The following is a 22,907-nucleotide window of genomic DNA, read 5'->3' on the forward strand; positions in this document are numbered from 1 at the left end:
CCCCATACCCCCCCCCCCGCCCCGCCCTGTTCCATCACGCCGATTGGGCGCTGCTGAAAGCCTCGGCGCAGGTGCTCCACTCATCCAGCTCCGGGTTGTACGCCTCCACCGTGTTCAGGAAGTTGTTCCCGTCGAAGCCGCCGATGGCGAAGATGAGGTTGGCGAGTACGGCCACTCCGGCGTTGCTCCGTGCCGAGTTCATGCTCCCGAGCATCCTCCACTCGTTGCGGGCCGGGTCGTAGACCTCTACGCAGCGCAGGGCGTGTGAGCCGTCGAACCCGCCCACCACAAACAGCTTCCCTGTGAGAGAGAATCTTTTATTGGAGTCCAACATGAGCTAATCTCAGCGGTCTGGCAGAGAGCTTTTTATTCAGATAGATATTATTTTCTCCTTACCTGCGTAGACGCCCACGCCGGCACCCCTCCGAGCCACGTTCATGGGCGCGACCAGAGTCCAGGTGTTGTTCTCAGGGTTGTAGCGCTCCACGCTGTTTAGACAGTTCCAGGACTCCGCTCCTCCGATCACGTACATGTAGCCGTCCAACTCACAGACGGCTGCCTGGTGCCTCCCTGCGCGCACACACACACACCCTTTAGAAACTGATCTCAAGATCCGGACCTCAAAGTACCTGTGGAACAGAGAGATGCACCCGGACACTCACTGATGTTTAAAGGGGCACAGCCGGTCCACTCCTTGGTCACGGGATCAAAAGTGTCACAGTTCTTCAGACCTTTCTGCCCACAGGGGTCGGATCCGCCCACAACGTAGAGCTTGTTGTTGAGGGAGCAGACGCCTAGAGCGAAACGGATAAAGCGGGTCAGCGAGATCTAATCAGGGCGCGTGCAAACTAGCTGTGATGATCACGTGCATCTTGGTCGTACCTGCGTTGCAGCGGTTGGTCCGGAGCTCTGGCACTTGGGTCCATTCGTCCGCGTTCGGGTTGTACATCTCGCCGCAGCTCAGCTCATCCGAGTGACCGTTGGAGCCACCCATCACGTACAGCTGACCCTGATTGGTTTATGGAAAAAACAAAATCACAAATTATCCTTTTTAAATTAATTTTTTTTTTTTTTTTTAAATGCTGGTTTGAAGAAGCACAACTACACACCATAAGCACAGCCATCTGAAAGCGGGCCCGAGGCGTCCTCATGGGCGCGATGAAACTCCAGCTGTCGGTCTTCAGGTCGTAACATTCCACAGTCCTCAGGCACTCCTCACGGTTATAACCACCTGACAAACAGAACACAACAACAGACGTCCATTAAAAACCTTACACAGCTATAATAACCCATCCCACTTAAAATATTTATTTATTTAAACTTGGCTGGACAGAAAATTAACAATATATTTTGTGGAAAAACCATAAAGGAACAGACACTACAACTATGAAATGTAAATACTACGCTAAACTCAATCCCGCCTTGTTGATTCGAGAGGTCAAAGGTAAATCGCCAGACTGGTTTGGGGGAGGGACGAGAAGCTCAAATCAAAGCATCTGAATTAGAAAAGCATCTCACAGAATCCGAAACACTCTGAACCTTGATGTGAATGAGCTACAACAACACATCGAGGTTTCGCTCGGGGTTTGTTTTTTGTCTGTGTAACGTACGCTTGTACTTGCTCCTGCTGCCAAATGATCACTGATTATTGGATTACTATGTGAAATGACTAGGTGTTCCTAATAAAGTGTCAAGAAGAGGTTTAGCACCGACCTGCAGCGATGAGTCGGTTGTTGAGCGCGGCGGTCCCGAGGCCGGAGCGGGCGTAGTGCATGGGAGCCAGCTGTCGCTCCGGAGCTTCTTCGATGGGCGGAGCTTCAAAGCTTAAACTCTTCTGCAGGCAGGGCGTGGCCGAGGGCGAGACCTGGGGACTGCTGCGGCCGTGCAGGAAGATGACGCACAGCACGCCATTGAGCACCGCCAGACACAGGTACGTACTGTCTGTGAGGATGGAATTACACAAATCGTCAGTTGTTACGACGAAGCTCTAGTTATCATTATTGCTGGATCTGTTTAACCAGGATCTCTCGATTTCCATATATGGTAATCTGTGCGTGCACGTAACTAGGGGAAGACACTTACTGGTGGTCTTCTCGGAGGCGATGTACTTCCACTCCTGTTTAGCCGAGCCAGGCGAGAGGCTGCCGGACGAGCTGTTGCTCAGCTGCCTGTGAACGTTCTCTCGCGGTGTCTTTTTCTAAAAAGATGCACAGTGCAGCTACAGATACCCTTTCCCAAGGCCGACAGTCACACACACACACTCCTGAGGCCCACAGAGACCTACACTGGCGCACCCTACAAGGCTTAGCATTCTCTGTCCTAACAACCTGGAAGTACTTCTAGAAATCCAGGCTAAAAAGACTATTAATCTAATCTCAAACGCACATACAAGAAAGAGGCAGAAGCCAGAAAAGTTTAAATTAATTACTTATGCATTCTTGCAGAGAAGAAGAAAAAAAAAATAAGAAGCAAAAAATAAATAAATAAGTCAGCCCTTTCTAGACTTCTCAGTCTAAAAATATCGCAGTTAACAGCGTCAGCTATACTGAAAGGCAGGACTAAACCGGTTTCGGTGCTGGTTTGATGTACCTGCACGAACTGAACGCGGTCATCCTCAGCGCCAAACACCTCGGCCTGGCCCTCAAGCAGGCCCCCATCGAGCAGCTTGTGATCGGCCGAATAGTACAGCGTTTGCACCTGCAAGACACACAGCGACACAAGAACCCATGTGGCGGTCTCCATGGTAACAGCACACCCGGAGAAGGAGAACAACAACAACAACAAGGAAGAGGAGGGAGGGTTTGGAAAGGGAATAAAAAAAAGAAAAAAAAAAAAAAGTTGGCTGCAGAATGCTGAGAAATCTTTTAAAGTCTGGCTTCTGTTGACGGAGTTGTTTTTGAAAGCTGCTTTTCTTCGGTGCTCCAGAGGTCTCTGCACTGCTTTATTTTTTTACACATACACACGCATACATATGTATGACACACACACACACTGCTGGTAGCTTTGCAACCCAGGAATTCAGTTAAGGTTGAAGAGAGAAAGAGGAGAAAAAGGTGTCGGCCGTCGGCTCTTCTCCACAGTGCCGCTCGCTCTTCTTCTCGACTGAGGAGGTTGGTTAGTTAAGCTTGGAGAAGTGAGATCATACATTTTTCCCCCCACAGAAACGGTTGGTTAAACTGACGACTTGGTTCTTCTCAAGCTAAACAGTTGAGAAGGTTACAGGGAAAAGAATAAATAAAAAAATAAAAAAGGCCAAACGGGAAGAGAAATACAGTCAAATAAAACAGTGGAGGTATTAAAAGACAGAGTGATGTTCTGATGAACGAGCACACTCGGCGCTCAACACTGGATGGGAGATTTAACTGAAATCCTGTGTTAAAGTGTTAAAAACTGCTACACATGCAGGGAAAACAACTTCCTCTCTCTCTGTTACTCTGAATCCGAAATCCTAAGAAAAATAAAAAAGTAAGCTTCCTCTAACATGGAACGTTTCGGTTTCAGTAGTTTCTGGACTTTTTTTTGGCGAGCCTTTTTTTTGTGCGAATGCAAGTGTGTTGCGTCAAACAGACGGGAGCTCAGCTCTCCTTTGGCTGTGGCTCCGTCACTTTTCTTTCTCTTTTTCCTGACTCATTACCCTGGAGGCCCCAGCCGTGGCTTCTTCGCTCAGCTCAGAGAGTCCTGCAGTTGATTTCTCTATTAAACCTAAAGAGAAAAGAAATCAATGGGGAGGAAAAACTGTTAGTTTTTTCACGCCTGTATATGTGCGCACACTCACACTCTGACACACACACACACACACACACACCTGCTTAGAAAAGAAAAAAAAAAAAAAGACAAAGACATCTGTGAGACAGCAAAAGGCTCTCGAGTCACTTTGAGCTTTACTGCTCACCTGGACTAACCTCTCGCCTTTGCAGAGTGTGTAACAGCCCCGCACTGTACCTATTGCAAAATATATACTCTTAAAAACACCTGAGGGGGAGGGAGAGGGAAGGGGTGGAGTTGGTGGTGAGGCAAAAAAAAGGACAACAAAGAAAATAAAGAAAAATAAAGATGGAATACAGAATACAATAAAAAAAAAAAATCATCAAGTCTGTTGGATGAGCGTGAGCTTTACAATAAAAGTTGAATCTCTGATTGGAAAAAGGTTGGAATGAAGAAAGAGTAAAGGGGGGGAAAAAAGCAGGCAAAGCACAAAAAGGACCGCAGTACTGACCTCCTCCATCAGTTTCTCCAGCGGCTCCCCGTTCTCCCACAGGCTGCGCTGCACCCAGCTGATCACCTTCGAGTACAGCTTCCCGTTACTGGGCAAGCACAGATGATCCTCCAGCACCACCTCCAACTGTGAGCACACACAAAACGTTTCGTCATACGTCTGTGGTGTGGTACTAGATGCATAAACCCAGGGTGTCCCAAAAACATGGCTAAATCTCGCTCAAATGATTTTCAAGTTTAATGATTAATATGGATCAGTCGTGATTAAGGTGGCCACCACGTTCACCTCTCTTGACACCTTGTGATTTTTTTTTTTTATCTGGTCTGGTTTTTATCCACGCCTCTTCCTACAAAGCCTAAAGAAACTCGAGCAGGGAATCAGTGAGCCGCTGGAGATAAATGTTACGCAAAGATATGCTATGGCGTGTTTGGCAGGAGCTGGACTATCGACTTGATGTGTGTGTCGTGTCACAGGCGGTGGCATACTGAACATATGTGAAATTGGTTAGAACATCTATATTTGTTTAAATTGATAAATTATTCTTTTATTTTTCAACAAGAAGCCTATTTAATTTCCTTTGCCTAGTACATGGAGTTACTCAGATAGTCCTATTTCAAATGATGCCAACTTTTTTTTGGGACACCCTGTGCTTCTCAGAATAATTAGTCGTTTCTGTACTTCTTCTCAAACTCACTTTAAGACGAGGCAGTTTGAGGAAATCCTCCTGCTCTGAGATCTCCAAAAGGTGTTCCTGGATGTAGCAGTCGACCTTGGCGAGCAGACGAGCGTCACCCATGCTGCTGGCAAAGTTACGATAGGAAATGGAGTTCTGGGAGTCCATCTTAGAGAGCAGGTAGTCTCCACAAATCTGTGAGGGAAAAAAAAAAAAAAAAAAAAAAAGAGAGACATGGAGATCTTTGTATGGTTTATAGCCAGAGCAGCCAATTTTTTTTTTTTAAATAAACAATCGTATATTTTTACCTGCTTCACTCTTTCCATCTTAAGTCGTTTGGCTGCAGAGTAGACCTCAGTAACCAACTCCTTATCCGCTTTCAGTCTAAAAAAAAAAAAAGAAAGAAAAGGAAGCAGCACAATTGGTGAGCAAGGCTTAAAGAATGCCTAGTGTTAACTGATGGCACCCATTAGAAATACCCCCCTCCCACACACACACACCTCCCCCCACTTACTGGGCAGTGTAGGCATAGTTGAGCAGTATCTCCACAGCCTCAGGGTTCAGATCCTCAAACTTGACGTGGGAGACGCCGTGAGGCTCCAGGTCGCTGTTGAAGATCTCGAACAGGTACGGGCTGCAGCAAGCCAGCACGGCGCGGTGCGCCATCAACTCATGACCACACACCTGGAGAGGTCCGGAGGCAACGACAGCAAAAAAATAAATAAATAAAAAGTTACACCAGGTACACATGTTGAGAGATAAAGATCAGGCTTTACTGTCAGTCATTTCAGATTCATATGATGATTGGGCCAGTTTTATAAGAGGGAAGGGTTTAGCAGCACAAATAATCAGCCTAGAATAAAATGTTGCGTCAAAACAGTATCTAGCCCCCCCACCTCAGTGTCTCTCTCTCTCTCTCTCTCTCTCTCTAACCACAGGAACCAGGACTGTCCTTTCTAGGTCTTTTCTCTTCATTAGCAACTTAATGGGTGCTGCTTAGGTTACAGCCACCCGTAGTTCCCGGAATCTGCGCTACTGAAACGACACTCCTCCTTCTTGTCCCTGTATTGCATCGTGTTTCAGGATTGACTCGGCTTAACCCTGTACCGAGTCTCCACGCTCCATGTGAAATACAAGCTTTGCTTCATGACCTTGAAATAAACTGTAAGCAAGTGAGCTGTTTGGAGAGGGAAAAAAATGACCTCAAGAAGTGCCTATGCAATAAATAAGAGCCTTTTTTTGGCAAAGATCTTAAAATGCTTGAAATTTATCATTAAACTTATAATGATTAACTTCTAGTGATTAGTTTATGGCTACTAAGAAGTGTAGTGGTGCTCACAGCTTTTATGACTTTCGAGTAACGCCCCGAACTCGCTCATTTTAAACACTAAACTTAAACACAGCTGTGCGTACAAGGGGCATTCGAGCCAAACAGGGATTTGATTGTTTACCGGAATAAAATATTCGCGCCATTCAAATGTTTTAGGAGTTGGTATTTTAAGAGTCTCCTGTAAATGTCATTCATTTTGCGCCTTTCATTCTTGAGAAACTATCACTGACTCAAACGCCTTCATATTTTTAACAATCAAGGGTCACCTTTCAACTATACGCAGAAACTTTAACTGTTTCTTCTTTCATTTCTTCCAAAACACCACACCCCTAATGTCTGACTGACAGCGAGAATGCAAACAAGACTGTACTGGTGTCAATCATGACCTCATGACTCATGACCATTTTAACCACTGAACAGATTTTGCATTAGAATTCTGACAGCAGCTCTACATCATCGTTCAGGAAAAACCCTTGGAAATCTGTGCTTTGCATAGGGATTTAAATCATGCTGTAAATGACGTGCGCACAAACGGGAAACGCAAATACATGATTTAATAAGTGTTTGCATTTAATTAATTTCCTAGTGAATGAAAAAGCTTTTACTTTTTACTGATATATTTATTTTTTTCACCTGCAGTCTGACGTCACAGAACTGTCCGCTCTTTCTCAGGGCGTTCATCTTGGCGACGGTGGAGTCAAGGAATGTCTCGTCCTCGAAGATCAGGTATCCGTTGGGAATCATTTTTGCTGGTTTTGAAAGTTAAAGCCTTTGATGAAACAAAGAAGAAGCTATTAATTGTAATGATTCACACACACAGGAAAAAACATTTAAATACATGTGCTTTAAATTGTTTCCAGAAAAGTCATGTTACCTAATCAGAAATTCTTAGAAGATTTTTTAGAGAAACCGTTGTGCTTCGGGTCTTTTTGCTTCACGTCTGAGCAGGTGGCAGAGGTGATGCCAGAGAACCAGGGCGAATGGAAGGGCGGGGCAGCCGCGTTAACGCAAACTCTCAGGCTTAGAGCGACTGTAATCAAGTCCTCGGGATCCCGTTGGCTATAGAATGAAGCCTTTACTAGGTTGGTCGTGTATTGTAACCTGAAAACAGAAAAAAGGCAGAATGGCACAGAACATGAGAGCGGAGCAGATTTATTAGATTGATGTAACATTGGGTACATGCTCGTACTGGTCTGTTTTTTACTCTGATCGTTATGTTGCGTTTTTAACAGCAGGCTTAGGATTTGTGCAAGGCTGCTGATTTGTGTGTGTGACGCAGACATTTGGTTGTCGTAGACGCCTGAAAGCTAGTTTTCTTCTCCAAACTGAGAAAGTAAAAACTAAAACAAAACAAAAGCTCACTTTGGGTGTTTCAGTCACGTGGATAAAAGAGTGCAAACACGAAATACTAATCAGGCTTAAGCTACTACTGCAGCTAATACTGAGCCAACACGGTCATAATCGGGCTTGGCTGCGTGACTAACTTACCCTGCAGACACGTTCATTCAAAGCCTTCCCTTTTCTTCCTCAGGTAGAGAAAATTACAGACTTGGTTATTACAAAAATTTTTTGCAATAAGTTAACAACAGGGCATGTATGGGGGGATTGGAGAATGCTGTCTGCTTCTGATCATGTCTCGATCCACGGCTGTATGAAGGAACGTTCAATATGAACGCCCATCATTGTAGGGAGGCATCTGGAGAGGTGCGCTCGATGTAAAATGTGTTCTAGTCAAACTGGGACTTTTGATTGCACTCAGTTCGACTTAACTCCCCATTTCTCTCAGCATTTCACTAGCGCTTGGATACAATAAAAGGTAGAAAGCTCTCCCAGTTCTCCAGAGCCACAGTCACACTGCCTGGCCTCCCAGGAACTCCAAACATGTGGAGCAATGTCAGGACTGTATTGGGGGGGGTTCGAATGATTCAAATGTTCACATGAACGACTGCAGTGGGCTCAGAGCCAATGCCATCATGAGCCCGGTCAGCAAAGCTATCCGAGGTAGAAGATTCGAACACGTCTCACGAATCTCTAAGGAACAGATTTTTATACTGTTCTGTTCCCTGAAAGCCAACGTGATGTTCAGACAGTTTTTTTTGTTTTTTTTTTTAAACACACCGGATGACACTTTAAGACCTTATACTGCAGGAAGAAATCTGGCATGACGCAGCAAAAAATAAATACATAAATAAGCCACCTTCTGTGCAGACAACCATGACGTCCTTTACGGTAGGACAGAGACATTTTGGGGGGGAGGGGGGGTTAGAGGAGTGGGGTGCGGTTGTACGAGTAAATGAGTTCTGGAAAAGAAGACAAGGCATTACTGTGCATCCTTCTGCATTGTGACCTCTGTAATAAAGAGGGACTTGTTCTGCTGCCTCGTAAAGAATTTTGCTCAGCCAAGACTAGCTCGCTGTGGAGAAAAACGGCGAAATGATGAGCAGAACGCATTCAAGCTGTTCGTGTAAGGCTGCGAGGAGTTTGTGATTACGCTAATCACTACCATGAGACCCTTCCTCACGCTATTCGTGAATCGTGAGGCTCCCCAGCCAAGACTGGCAAAATAATAATAAAAAAAGTTTTAAAGCCACCCCAGTCCCCAGCTTTCACCAAAGGTCTGTAGTTTACTCTGGGTAGATCGGGTCTGATCTGCAGGGACCGAACAGATGAGATCAGTCCGGGTGCTCGGAACTCGAATGCGTGCCTACACCCGCATGTGGCTTTTAAGAACATGCCAGACTTACACAACAGTATAAAAACCAAGGCATGAGAGTACGGAATGTACAGCCCAGGCATTGTGAATCATATTTTACTCAAAAACAGAACTGCCTAACTACAGGTTTGGAAGGGGGAGAAAAAAAAGAAGAAAAAAAAAAAAAAAAAAAAAAGAGACTTTTTTTCTGTTATTTTCACACACCAGGATAAAAACGATACTGTGGACTTTCCATAGAAAAAGTTTTCCCATGCCTAAAATCCAGTGTTGAGTGTTACACATCCTCAAATTTTTCAAAAAGGGAAAAAAAAAAAAAAAAAGAAAGTCTGCATCATCAGACTGCATTTGCACCGTCACCTTCTCTCAAGCCGTCCCCCCCCCATCCGATGAGTCACTCCATCCTTACAAATATAAAATATTAAACAAATAAAGCGCCTTCTTAACGCAGCTACCCGGTACAGTGCTGTGCTGATGGCTTCCAGTGGATTCTATTAACAACAAAAATGATTCACGATAAAGATTCACAATATCTGTACTATGGTAATCATTTTATAGCGGTTCTAAATGTTCCATTACTTCTATTATAGTGCTGCCAGGGGGGAAGGTGAAGGCCTGAGTAGATTTTAAAGTGTCTTGTTGCAGGACAAAGAATAAAATAAGACAACCAAGGGTGCTGTAATACTGGGAAAATATATATATGTACTAATATTGGCACTCTGTGGTTTAGTACAAACTTTGTTATACAGGTTTATGATCAGGTCAGTACAAAAAATATCTATAGGCCAGAAAAAAAGTAGAATATTATGTTAAAGACGATTTTTCAAATTAAAAAAAAGGAAGCTGCTGGGTGTTGCATGCAAAAAAGAAGCGGGTGCGACATACAAAAACTTCAGGAAGGATTGTGGCTGTTTCTGCAGGATGTTCAGAAGAAAAAGCAGCTAATTTCTTTATTTAAAACTGCACACATTGTATTAATTACTGTTAATTGCCTTTTAATTAATTAATTTATTTATTTATTTGTAAAAACTTTATTATGACATAATTTGCATTAAATGACATCATTTGCAGTGGATATTTTACATGTGGCCAAGATTTTTCCTTTACATCCTACTGCACTGTGCTTTATTTTTATTATACCAGATCAACCCTTACATAAGAGAATACTTTAATGCTATAATCCACTTATAGTAATGTTTAATAATAAAAACTCCTGTCAAAAAACTTTTTAAAAATAAATGAAATCTCCTTAGAGAACGGTTTATTACATCGGCAGTTTTCCTTTGACGTCTTTTCATTAGCTTGGCACCAGGTTTCAATTATGTCACACACCAACCGGACAAGTTCATTAAGGCTGGCTGTTTCTATAACAACACATCAGAACAAGCGCAGTAATACTGTATAAACTAGTCATTAGCTTCTGAAGCACTTTCTCCAGAGTAATTGCAGTTTTACTTCCTCCAGAGTCATTTCCAAATTTTCTTGTATTTCATTTAACCAGCTGTTAATACATGGGAAAGGAAGTCCATTTCCCCTTAAATAATTATTGTCAGATATAAGCCTCACAAAAAATGTTACTCCTATTAAAAATATTCTTAACCAAGAACAGCTTTACATTATATACAGTTTTAAACTGTAAAGGGATGTTCAAGTCAAAACAGGATGTCCCGGTTTAACTCGAACACCAGCAATATATGCGCTAAATATGTAATTATTTTAAAATGTAACCTCCAAGTAATAAATGAACCTGAAAGTAAGTGGTTGTTTTACTTTTACAACAATACAGGGAATAATTTTATCTACATTTCAAGGACATTGTTTAACGTTAATAACAAGTGACTTAAACAAAAGTACTCCCCCCCCCCCCCCTCCCCCCCCCCCCCCCCCTTAACACCCACCATATTCACCCCTTGTGTTGCCTTACATGGCCATTGAAAGCAAACATGTAAAAGATACTTGATGCACATTGAATCTGGGTCAAATACAAGTGCAACAAAGCTCTGTCCCATGTGCCGCTTTCCACAATGAAACCTGAACAAGTTCTGCTTGTAACCATGTACTTTACCTGATAAAGTAATGAACCTGTAAGGACCATCGTACACTGCAAAGTGTTTTCTTGTAACCTTACATCCACAAAGCAACATTCCTCCTTAATATTATTATTAAATCATCTGTTTCTGTGATACACAGCATCTTATTAGACACGAGAACTGTAAAGCTCGGTTGGAAACAGCGCCTACTGCTGCCACATCTGGGAATTGCATGTAGCTAGGAATATAGCTGGTAACTTTCAGGCTAGATCTAGCACATAGTACACTAATGCTTTCATTACAATGATCTGTGCTTCCCTAGACATCAGTAGAGGTCAAAATGTGTCTTAATAGGATTGTAACTGATTTTGTAAAACACAAACTAAAAATGCTCTTCACAAACCTGCCTGGGCCACAAGTGAACATGACCAACAGGTCACACAAATGTAGTAAACCAAGGACAAATCCACACACACACACACTATACTACACACTGGTGCAGTATGCAGTATTCAGCCTTTGTCTGGTCGCACGTTACACGCATGCGCATTGAAGACCAGTGATGTTAAACCTATTTCAGATACATAATCAGGCATCAATCTTATTGAAAACCTGAATTATTTTATACAATATATATTTTACAGTCTAAATAAATGAAAAATATGCGAATGCGTCAGCCTATACAGCACTCACATCCTGATTAGCCAAGTAGGGGTAAAATCTCATTAGAGACAGCATAGCAACCTCTTAGCAACACCCTCCTGAATGCTGATTGGCCAGATCGGATCAATTAAGCGCGATGCTATTGGATAGAACAAACATCAATCAGCAGAAATAGGACTTCCCATATGCTGGACACGGATTCAGCATGGTTATGGCTCACTCAAGAAATATTAGCTAGGATTATTATTATTATTATTATTATTATTATTATATTAGACAGGTTTCCAGAAGCGAGCTTAATCATTTTATTTAACGTTATAATATATTAGCATCCAGGCTTGTAACTTTTCTTAAAAATCAATCATGAAATCAGTCAATTTTATCCGACATTAAAATCGTTTACGGTAATTTAATAAAAAAAAATAAAAAAAAGATTTGATAAATCCTTCTTTGACTGTTGCCTTGTCAACATGCAAACCAAACTCAGAGTAAGCCACGTGACCACCCCAAAACCACGCGCGCGCCAGTTCATTAATGGGGATTATTATTTTTTTTTTACGCTTTGAGTAAATTTAACAAAACATACCTCATTCTTTTTTGTATATATTTAATATTATAACGAAAATAAATTTTTTAAAGTCAGATTTCAACGCCACCCTACGCCCGTTATCAAATTCTTCCACGTAACGTTACATTACACACACGCGCGAGCGCGCGCTCTTACCTGATCCGTTTGCCAGCAGACGATGGTAGACATATTTGGGTTCAACTCGAAGTTGTCTAGCAAGCAGCGGCTAAACGGCGAACGGATCTGCACGGGTCCGAGTCGGGTCGGGTTTGGGTCGACTGGTATCCACGCGAAGCACGAACCTTACGTTAGACGTGAGGGCGCGAGAGCTTTCAGTTGCACAGAACCGACGCACGCTTATAACGGAAGCCACGCCGACAGTGACGTCAGGGGGCTTAGCCCCGCCTGCGGAAAAGTACAGGCTGCAGGGGGCGGGGCCACGGCGGATGAAACCGGTTTCCGTGCTGCGTCTCGTGGCGGTGTATTTTACACATCTTGTTCATTTTAGCAAAGCTGAATAAAACTAACGACTCAAATTAAGCCATGAACGTTTTTGTATGTTAGAAATCATTCTAGATCTTTCTCCTATATTTTTCTCTTAGATCTTTCTCAATCATTTCTATATGTGTTTCTACACTAAACATGATGCAATGCTATATACGTTGATGTATTTCCTTTTGTAACAGGAAATCAGAACATGACAGCCATTTCCGTTGCCTGTGTTTACATCATAAGCCAAAACCAGCAGCCGTGTAGCCTACCACCAGTACCATCAACGTGGTTGTAGAAAGGATGCGTGATTGTTGTTTTTAATGTAAACACACTAAATGGCCAAATCAGACCCATATGTGGCTCTTCCATGAACTGTCGACACAAAGTTGTCAGATTTCCCTTAACAGGAACATGACGGCACCCCTGTGCACTAACCAACGCCCTAAAGACGTGCCTAGCCTCAGTGAACACCTTTGGGATGAACTGACATGAACACTCACAATAACACTGTGCTACTGTAGCTGAAAGGGTCACACACCCACTTTCCAAATCCAGTGCAAAGCGCAAAGCCCTCCCAGAAGAGTGGGTATTATCACAGAGGTTAATGTTGGGAGAGGTGTTGTCTCATGATCCCAGGTTAAACACACTGTTCTGGTTTAGTTAAGACAGTTAGGAGGTACAGGTGCTGGGTGAAAAAAAATGATCGTACACCAAGTCTAAGTGCAAGTAGGTTTTGTTATACCTCGGCATATGAATTTTTACCATAAGAAATAAAATTGTAGATTATTTAATGGTCAGTGTGTGTGTGTGTGTGTGTGTGTTGTTTAAGACAGAAAGCTAACATGACTGTAATACACTTATTATCAAAGATCGGCTTCATGTATCTTATTACTTTTATATATTTAATCCATATTTTGGCTCTAGATTATGTGCAGGGTCTACCATGCAAGTCAACGAAGTTACTATTAGAAAAAATAATCTTGGACAATAAAGGATATTAATGTGACCCGGGCCGTGCCTTGCAATCTGACCAATGAGATTTTAGAATCTGAGAAACAACAGTGTGGCACAATCTTCCATATCCAATATAAAATCCTAAAAAGCTTCTTATGGTGCGGTGTGGTGTGGTTTGGTATGGTGGTTTTCTATCTTCTTTTGCAAGACCCTCGATCCTCAACTTCAGCAGCAACCTCATTTCCCCTCTCGTCTGTTCTGACCATTCAGCATCACCAGTATACTAATCACCATCTTGATCATCTGTCATCATCTGCACCTGTTCCTCACAATGTTCCTCATGCCATGGGTCATTGTTTGGCTTGACATACAAAAACATTCCTCTGAAACGGGTCAGGTAGAGGGACTAGATTGAAAATGAGAGGCGAAAAAGTCCATCAGGAAGCCTGGAGAACTATTCCTCAATACTATATTAATAATACAAGAAAGTTTGGCTCTTTGGATGCAAAATATGAAGAAACAGGTGCTGGCTCAAGACATTTTTCACAGTACTGTATATGATAGAATTCCTCTAACCCTGGCTTATGGTATAATAGGTGAGATCTGGCTACACATGTCGACATGCATCACGTGTGTATCAGTATACTCTCTATACTGCTTTTTGCTTATGGTACACGTCTGACTTTGTCTTCAAATCCATGACCCCATGTCACAAACATAAAGTAATAGTGATAGGAGGTGTAGTGATAAGAGGTAGATAAGAGGCAGGATTAACGTGCAGATGTACACACACTCAACTCCTTGTACAATGTGTACTAAGGAAATGGGTAAAAGGTTTTGGTGGTCGAGTGCCAGTTAAAACATGGTACACTTTCTCAGATTTTTGAGCGACTTTCTCTGAATCAGACACTGAACTGACTCATGGTCCTTGTGCATGTTGTTCCAGTTCATTTTTTGGCATTTCTTTTTGCTTCTCTTTAAAACACATATTCACTTATTTATTCCTTTTATTCACTCTATTCTTAAACAAGTCAACCTGGACATTATACTCATTTCAAAATATAAGCATTATCATTACCCCGGCACCTGGTGTTATACCGTACGGGAATGCAACCAACCTCACGTACACTTTCCTAACACGCCTGCACATTCCCAACGGTTACACGTCCCCGAATAACATGTTTGTAACAACGTCCCCTGAGCACGTCGCAGTAGCGCCTGCTAAGGCTCACTAGGACTTGGAGTCTAATGAGCTATCACTGTGTGTTTATTAAAGTGGCAGATGGCTGTGAGGTGGCAGAACAACGAGGTGTGATTAAGAATCGGGACGGGAGTTTTTTTGCACTTTAAAGTGCCTCTGATAATAATGCTTCAACAAGATTATCTGTAGTCATGGCTGACCCATTTCTTTTTTCGCCGACTCATCATCTGAAATGTTTGGCTTTAGTCCATACTGTAGGTTTGGATATCCCTTGCTTATTCATTAGAAGTAAATGAGGCCGGGGAAATTTCCTCCCACCTTCAAAAACATGCGTGTGATCTACCGACAACAAATAATTATCGAGTATTAGCACTGAATCGAATTTGCATGACTTTTATGGAAAGACGTTAAAACTGAGAAGTATGAGAGAGTGTGTCCTTCTCAAACTCCTCATCAGTTTTGCAGCTCTCTATTCGTTTTAGACAAATAGGATGATCGTGCAGTTTTATTATCCATTACAAGACTAATTGACAAGCATTTGGTGCCAGCATATGCTCCCGCAGCACAGTTCTCCATGTACTGTACACCTATAGCACCTATCAGTCATTAATCAAAGAAGAACTGAGTATTTCAATCTGTGACCTGATCAGCTGTTCAGGGACATATCGCTCTGCCGGTGACTTTCCCTGCGTTCGCCTCCCTCTCTTGCACTTCTCTGTGATAACTCAGGAAAGTGGGTCAGATAAGAGCCTTCACTTTGTTGCCCTGTCCTGCTTTCTTGTTTTCACCATGCCTGTGGCGCTCTCATTTCTTTCCCGTTCTGGCACAGAGAAATAACAGGAGCAGGAAGTGTGATGTGATTGTTAGTTCGGTCTGACCTAGTGTCATTTCTTCTGCCATGCGACAGTTAACAGGGATTATGCGCCTAGCTACGCAGTCACAACACACACAATTATTCCTCGCTTCATGCAATTACATCTTTGTCTTTCGCATTCCTGCATTCCACTTTAATAATGATGATCTAGTAAGTTTAGCCAACAATATACGAGGGGATTCAAGTGAAACTGGGACTTGTGATACAATTTTAAAACCGATTTACAGAAGGCTTCGAGCACAGTATGGTGAAAGGACTCTTAGCGGCAGCAAAACATTTAAATTTTAAAGAAGGCTGTACGTCCGTGAACGATGATCCCGGCTGAGGTTGCTCGGAGCCCACTGATCCTTGAACATCGACGGACAACCTTTAACCAACTTGGAAAGAGGCGCATCTGTCTATGGGAACTGTACACACAATCATTCACCAACACCACATGGACATTACAAGAACACAGTACAGTCCTGACCTCACTGCAAGCTATTTCCACGTGTTTGGGCCATTAAATGTGTTCCTGGAAGGCCAGGGTTTCAGCAATATTAAGAACATTTTGATTGATGTCTATTTTTATGTCATCCAAGAACTAGTGAAATGCAGAGATAAGTGCATTAGTATAGCACGGGATTATATAAAGAAATAAAGGCTGTTTTTACTACACAATAAAAATAAGTCCTGGTTTGACTTGTACTTTCTGCATCTTTGGAACTGCCTGCGTTGTCATAGTTTAAATTCGACTAATAGATTGGTTACAATACATTACATTACATTACATTGCATCAAGTAACCCAGTCCCTTAAAAAGACAGCCATGCATTTCCATCGTCACTCGTGTGGAATGGTGAAGGAAAGGATGAACAAACACGAAAAAGGAAAGTCTCTTGGCTTCTGTTTCCTGCTTATTTGATAAGAACCCTGTGCTTCCTATGAGGAAATTCAGGCTCAGTCATTTGAAATTCTTGTCTACTAGATCTACAGATTTATTTGCAAGCATAGTGTATGTATACAGTACGTACATCTGTACATACTGGATTCCAGACACTGATCCACTTTCAGTCGCAGCATATATGTATTATATACATATAGTGTGTAGTGCTATAGAGTCACTGGCTCATCCTTCGCAGCTCATCTTGATCAAATTAACCGAAGCAATAAGCAGAATAGCTGTTGCTATGGTTACCGTCTCCAGCCACGCTGAAGCATCAGGCTGTGTCTGTGTTGGCGGAGAGAGAAAAATTATGTCGAGTAAAGGGATAAAAATATAGCACTCATACCCACCACCCTACTTTCTTTATTTCTTCTTTCTTTTTTGTTAAGTAAGTGCATTTCATGGCTACTTATATAAGATTACCCTCTATGACACACACTAAGACTTGCAGTTGAGCTTTGCTGTACCTGGTTTCAAAAAATAAATGAATTGAATTACAGAGACACAACAGTTTAAAAAACAAAGGCATTGCCGCATTTTAATTGCACTGTCATTATAATGGATGGTAATTACAATACGTTCAGCGTGCGCCCCATCGCCATGCACCAGCCGCTCTCTAGCTCTGTCTAGTCCTGTGAGGTACCAGTCTATGCCTCCTAGACCTTTTTGTTCAAATCCATCCGTACTGAATACAAATGTTGACCGAGCCGAACCGTTGTCATTTGATTACACCTTCGTTTTGTGCCATTAATTCAATGCTTCAATAAAACGGCCCTTCATTCAAGGACATAGAGTGTATACAGTTAAATCCAGTGCCAGTAAATAATCTCTGTGCACACAAGGACACAAGCAGTTTAATTTAGTAAAAGCACTACAGGTTCTTTTGATTTGTATCTCCTGCTGTCCCAAAACTCGTGTTCTCAATGTCAGTTGTCTCGCAGAAGAGGACGAGTTCCTCTTAAAGTTTCTGCCTCACCTCTGACTTGCATGCTAGGAATTTAAACCAACATCTGGATTGCTGTAAAGCTGCTTTACATTTAAGTGTAAGTCAATTCACAAGTCAGTTTTTTTGGCTGTTGAGTAATTTCATCTTCGTAATAAATCACAAAAGTTTAACGAACTCAGAAGATTTCAGGAGGTAATCTGATCCAGAACACAAATTATGATCAGGATTAAATGTTACGATGTTATTGATTGAAAATTGATTGTGACAACATCTAGCTTCCGTACTTCCCGCTGCTACTGTAGGTTTGTGGAGTGACTCAAGCAGCACCACCACCTCGTCCTACAAATCACGTGCTTATCAGGTACATTGAACCCGTGAACCTTTGAATGTTGGTCGAGATTGCTGTATCGAAGCCACATGTGTCCAATCTGTTTGAAGAACCTCAGGAACACAGAGGTGCTGATACTGGATTTCTGAGCCGCTAAGGCTTACCCACCTCTCAGGTCAGGAAGGCGATACATTGCTTTTGGCTGATTGCCTGCGATCGATCCGGATGAAGCAAGCATGAAGGAGTTTCGCTAATGGCCAGTCAGCACATTTAAATATACTCCTAGGACAGTAGAAAATACCATATAAGGAGATTTCATTTGCCAACAGGTTGCATAGAGAGAATGTTTAGAGTTACACAGGCATTCATTACAGTATATGAATACAAAGGTATGCAGCCTATATAATGCTTAGGATAATGTTTAAAGCATTTTTGTTAGCTCATGGGGTGTTCAAGTCAAACCGGCACTTTTGGTAAATAAAGGGATAAAACCGAATGACATTTATTAAAGTCTTCAACAGTGATTAAATTGAATGGAATGCCTAATCCTTGAAAATCCATGGATAGGTTTTTCATTTATCTATAGATCCATACACACAATCTTTCACCAACACCACTTGAACATCACAGGAACTTGCCTGGAAGTTATTGCCACATCCCACATACAGTCCTGACCTCGCTCCAAGCCATTTTCACATGCTTGTGCCATTAAAGGAGTTCCTGGGAGGCCAGGGTTTTAGACAGTCTGATCATGGCTCTGGCGTACTGAGAAAGGCTTATGTATTTCCGCCTCACGTCTCACGTTGCTAGGTTCCACCCCAACCCTGACCTGGATAAAGATAAAGCTCTTCCAGAGAATGAAGGAGTCGTGAGGATCGTTGTGTTTTCATTAATAATCAAGCTTGTTGTATTTACAGCTTAAACACAGACGTATTTCTGGGAAGAGCAGAGAAGCACGCTGTTACGTCAGACGGATTTTCAAAAGCCGTGCAGCGCAGAGTGTTTTATGCCCTGTGTGTGTGTGTGTGTGTGTGTGTTCTACTCTCTGTACCCAAGGCAAGAGCACTATGACCCCTTTTTGTGGCTCAGTCTGTCAGCATTGGCCAATACAATCTTCATTATCATTTAAATTACCTGAAATGATCTTTGTCTCTCATTCTTTTTCTCTCTTTTCGACTAGCAGAATATTTTGGTCCCATTACACACTTAGCTCAGAATGTACAGAGTGACGTGCAAGTAAAAGCATGTGAGGGTGATAATCACAAGAACTTTTTGTGTTAAGTGTCCTCTCTTCAGCCTTGGCAGTGCTAGGAAGGGAAAAGAGAGCATGGGAACTGGGACAGTTCTCAGCCATGTCGATTGATTGGGTTTTATTTAGTTTTAGTTTTATGCAGTTAGTTATTTTTGGAAAACGAAGCGCATGAGACTTAATACAAATCCATAAAATGGTGTGAAGGACTAAAGTCTTTAAGAGCCCAGGTCACTGATATGCATGGAACGTGCAGCCTTTTGAGATGCAGAGACACTGCTTGGGGCCCCAGGCTTGCAGGGGATCCTCAAGGGCTGACAAAATTATTTATTATTCACATTATTATAGGTGATGAATGCATTTTGGAGAGGCATCCGGCAATTATTTGCCCAGGGCCTCAACTGACTCTAGAATCTCTTCTGTTGACATGTCGTGCATTCTGAGATGCTGATTGAGTTCCCAAGGCCATCCTGTCAGCTCATGGATCCGAACATTCTTACAGTATCTGACCTCTCTGGTCTGTTTTTATTTTTTACACCATTCACCGTCCATCTAGAAGCCTCTGTAGTCCACACTATGGGCAATTTGGGAACGGCAGTTAGCCTAATCTGCATCAGAACATGCAGGTGAGAATCGAACCCGGATCCTGGGAGTGCAAGGCAACCGTGCTAACCACCATACCGCCATCAACAGACTAATGTGTCTGAAATACTCAAAGCGGCCAGTCTGTGGACTTCATTCACACTGAAATCATGTTTTTGTGAACATTCATTAAATCATTTGACCATGAAAAGACGAGCCCTGTTGAATATCTCCTCCAGAATTCCTCCATGTTTGGCCTTCAAACGCAAGTAACAAAAGCGAATTTGGCTTTATAGCCATGACAGCAGTGCGCGTGTGTTTCTGAATGCACGTGTACAGTGTGGAGGAGGTGAGGCTTCTTTGGAGGTGTGTCTGAATATTTTCATGGTCATGCATGCTAGGATTTAGGACGCTGCGTGTACGTGCAGGTACAATTGTGCAAAGTGTACATTTTGTACACCCGTATTGTTATTAGACTAAACGAGTGAATAACACTTGACGGGCAAAGAAGGAAGAAAGAGACGCTGTAAGTGACAGCTTCAAGGTCTTTCTCAGAGTTTGTTTTCGCTTTGTCACGTGGCACACGTTGAAGCTCTATTTACATGGCATGTGTCATATTTTAAACAAAATATATACAGGGGATTGAAGATAAAACCACAGATCACAAAAACCAGGCCAGGAACACATATCGTCCGAGCTGTCTAGTCGTTTAATTCTCATGCATCACCTTTGACTCTTTTAGAGTGAAAGTGCCGTAAGTTCAACCTCATGTGCCACAAGTAAAGCTTTCTGGTTTCCATGGTGACGTATCTTGAATATACATTAGAGCTGGACGTTCGCTGGTTGATCAGGAAGTATGTGCGGATTATGGCATTAGCTCAGCGGAAAACGAACCCGAAACAGTGTGAAAGTGTGAGTCTGGGAGAGAAGGAGAGATGGAACGTATAAGGTTGTGTAAACATGGAAACGTGCAGAAGCACTGATGGATAGAAACAGCACCTGCTTGCAGTTTTACCGGCTTACCGAGGGCCATGTGGGTTTTCATACGTTTGTGTCATGAAGGCCATTTGTGTAATGTGTTAACTGAAAGGTGTGAAGTTAAAGAGAGAGAGAAAGAGAGAGAGAAATCTTACACTGTATCTCCGTATTGTCCTCCTGCTTTATTGAGTTTTTTATTTAGATAATGGATGACTTCCTTTACTTAGAGATAAGGACTATGAACTGAGTCCTACTGCCAGTGATAACTCATCTATCTAGAGTACTGATAACAATATGAGAAAGATATGCGGATCTCAGAAGTTTTCAGTTTTTCAACCATTTTTAGACTCGTTCCTGTCAAACGGTTTGTTTTCCCAAATCCTCCTCATGCGTCTATCTAATCTACATCCCTGAGAATTTTCAGACGTGTGGATCCCTGTATATTGATCTTGGCATGTAGATCTTAATACCGGAGCTTTATATAGACACAATGGTAGAACGGTATTCACTGGAAGTGTTATCAGAGGCCTCCAGGGTGTGAGTGCCAGATGTCTCATTAGCAGCAATCTCCGGTTTATGTACCGAGATCTTTAAGTCAACACCAGTCCGGGACAACACCAGTCGCATTGTGTTCCTCTTGTCTGCTTGCAGTCGTCCGTTTCCTCCTGTATTGCAGCTTGTGACAGGATTATTATGTAACGAGCGGACAGACGCAGACGCGTACACATACACACATCCGCTCCTGATAACCGAGGAAGTGGAAACTGTACAACTGGTGTGAACCTTACAACTGTGAGAAATATAGAGGAGTCTGTGATGCTGTTGTGCCATCCAAATTAAGGCCTGGATTTATTTCACAGAAGAGTTGTATTTTTTTTTTATAAATAATGAACCTGTTTGTAAAAATTCCAGTGGGATTTGCGAGTGCAATCCTATTACAAGTTTACTCTCAACCACAATTTCCCTGGCGATGTGTATGATGCCGAAGCACACACTTATCTTGAGTAGTAATTTTTGTTTCTTGTATATGTTTAATGATGTAAGTGATAAAATACAACAGATTTTAAAGAAAAATGAAAATGAAAAAATACAACTTTCATTACCGTTACAGTATAAATATTCATTTATTCTTCCTTTTTTCGATAACACTTGTCCTGTTTTCAGGGTTGCAGGGCCTGGAGGTCCTGGAGCCTATTTGGGCATGAAGGCAGGGTGCCAATCCATTGCAGGGCACCCACACACACACACACACACACACATGGGCAATTTGGGAACGACAATTAACCTAAACTGCAGGTCTCCCGGATGCAGGAGGAAACCGGAGTACCTGGAGGAAACCCACGAAGCATGGGGAGAACATCAAACCCTCGACTCTGGAGGTGCGAGGCCACAGTGCTAACCACTAAGCCAACACAGTGCTGTGAGGAGAAAGTTCATTAGAAAAAAGAAATCAGGCAAATATTGACAATATGTGAGCCACCAAGGCTACTCAGCTTCCAAGATCAGATGACATCAGGCACTCTTAAACTCATATGGCTGTAAGCAGCTTACAAATCTAAGCTACAATCAATTTTTTTAAAATGAAATCAAATGCTTTCTAAATTCTTCTTTATCAGAATTGAGGATTTAAAAAGCGTAGTGATAGCCTATTCTGTATGTGTTAACAATGTTCTCGGCTTGTTCGGTGTTGCATCTGCAGCGGTTTTGCTAGAATAGGAATGCAAACAAGAAAAAGAAAATAAAGGACGATTCCCAGGGCATTGCTTATTAATCACTTTGTTTCTCTCTGTCTGGGTGAATGTGGTATTCAGGTACACATATTGTTCCCGAGGCTGTGTGTCAGCGAAGGCCGTTCTCACAGACACACTGTTCCTGTTTGGCATGTCAGACGGAGACACGTTGATGAGTGCGGTGCCAGCCTGAGGGTGTGAATGAATGCCAGGCTTTAGTCTAAACAGCTTGTTCACTTCAACCTTTGTTATTACTGATGAGTTGTGTCACAAGGCTAAGCTATTTCCAGCCATACTGTTATTGTACAAGGGTGTTTTTATTCAGTGTCTATTAAATGTGTGTTGCAAACACAGCGCTTTACATGGTCAGCATCTACTGTATATGCACACTTCCTCTTCTCGTCATTGTCTTTGACTCACCCTAAGAGTAGATTAACGTGACGCTAACATGAGCTAACC

The 22,907-nt window shown here is 42.4% G+C and overlaps 1 protein-coding gene across 1 annotated transcript; it reads right to left on the bottom strand.

The window, feature by feature from the left end:
* On the bottom strand, positions 1-12,558 carry ivns1abpa (influenza virus NS1A binding protein a). Its single transcript, XM_053479350.1, has 15 exons — positions 12,347-12,558; positions 7,094-7,320; positions 6,853-6,988; positions 5,404-5,573; positions 5,198-5,273; positions 4,911-5,084; positions 4,217-4,342; positions 2,590-2,697; positions 2,083-2,197; positions 1,714-1,941; positions 1,110-1,231; positions 883-1,009; positions 663-794; positions 397-570; positions 1-300 (listed from the first exon to the last, which is right to left on the bottom strand). Exons 3-15 carry the CDS (start codon positions 6,961-6,963, stop codon positions 35-37), a joined length of 1,929 nt encoding a protein of 642 aa, XP_053335325.1. The 5' UTR covers positions 6,964-6,988; positions 7,094-7,320; positions 12,347-12,558; the 3' UTR covers positions 1-34.
* Between the last annotated feature and the right edge of the window lie 10,349 nt (positions 12,559-22,907).

The sequence above is a fragment of the Clarias gariepinus genome, chromosome 2, assembly GCF_024256425.1.
Source record: "Clarias gariepinus isolate MV-2021 ecotype Netherlands chromosome 2, CGAR_prim_01v2, whole genome shotgun sequence".
In the NCBI taxonomy this organism is placed as follows: Eukaryota; Metazoa; Chordata; class Actinopteri; order Siluriformes; family Clariidae; genus Clarias; species Clarias gariepinus.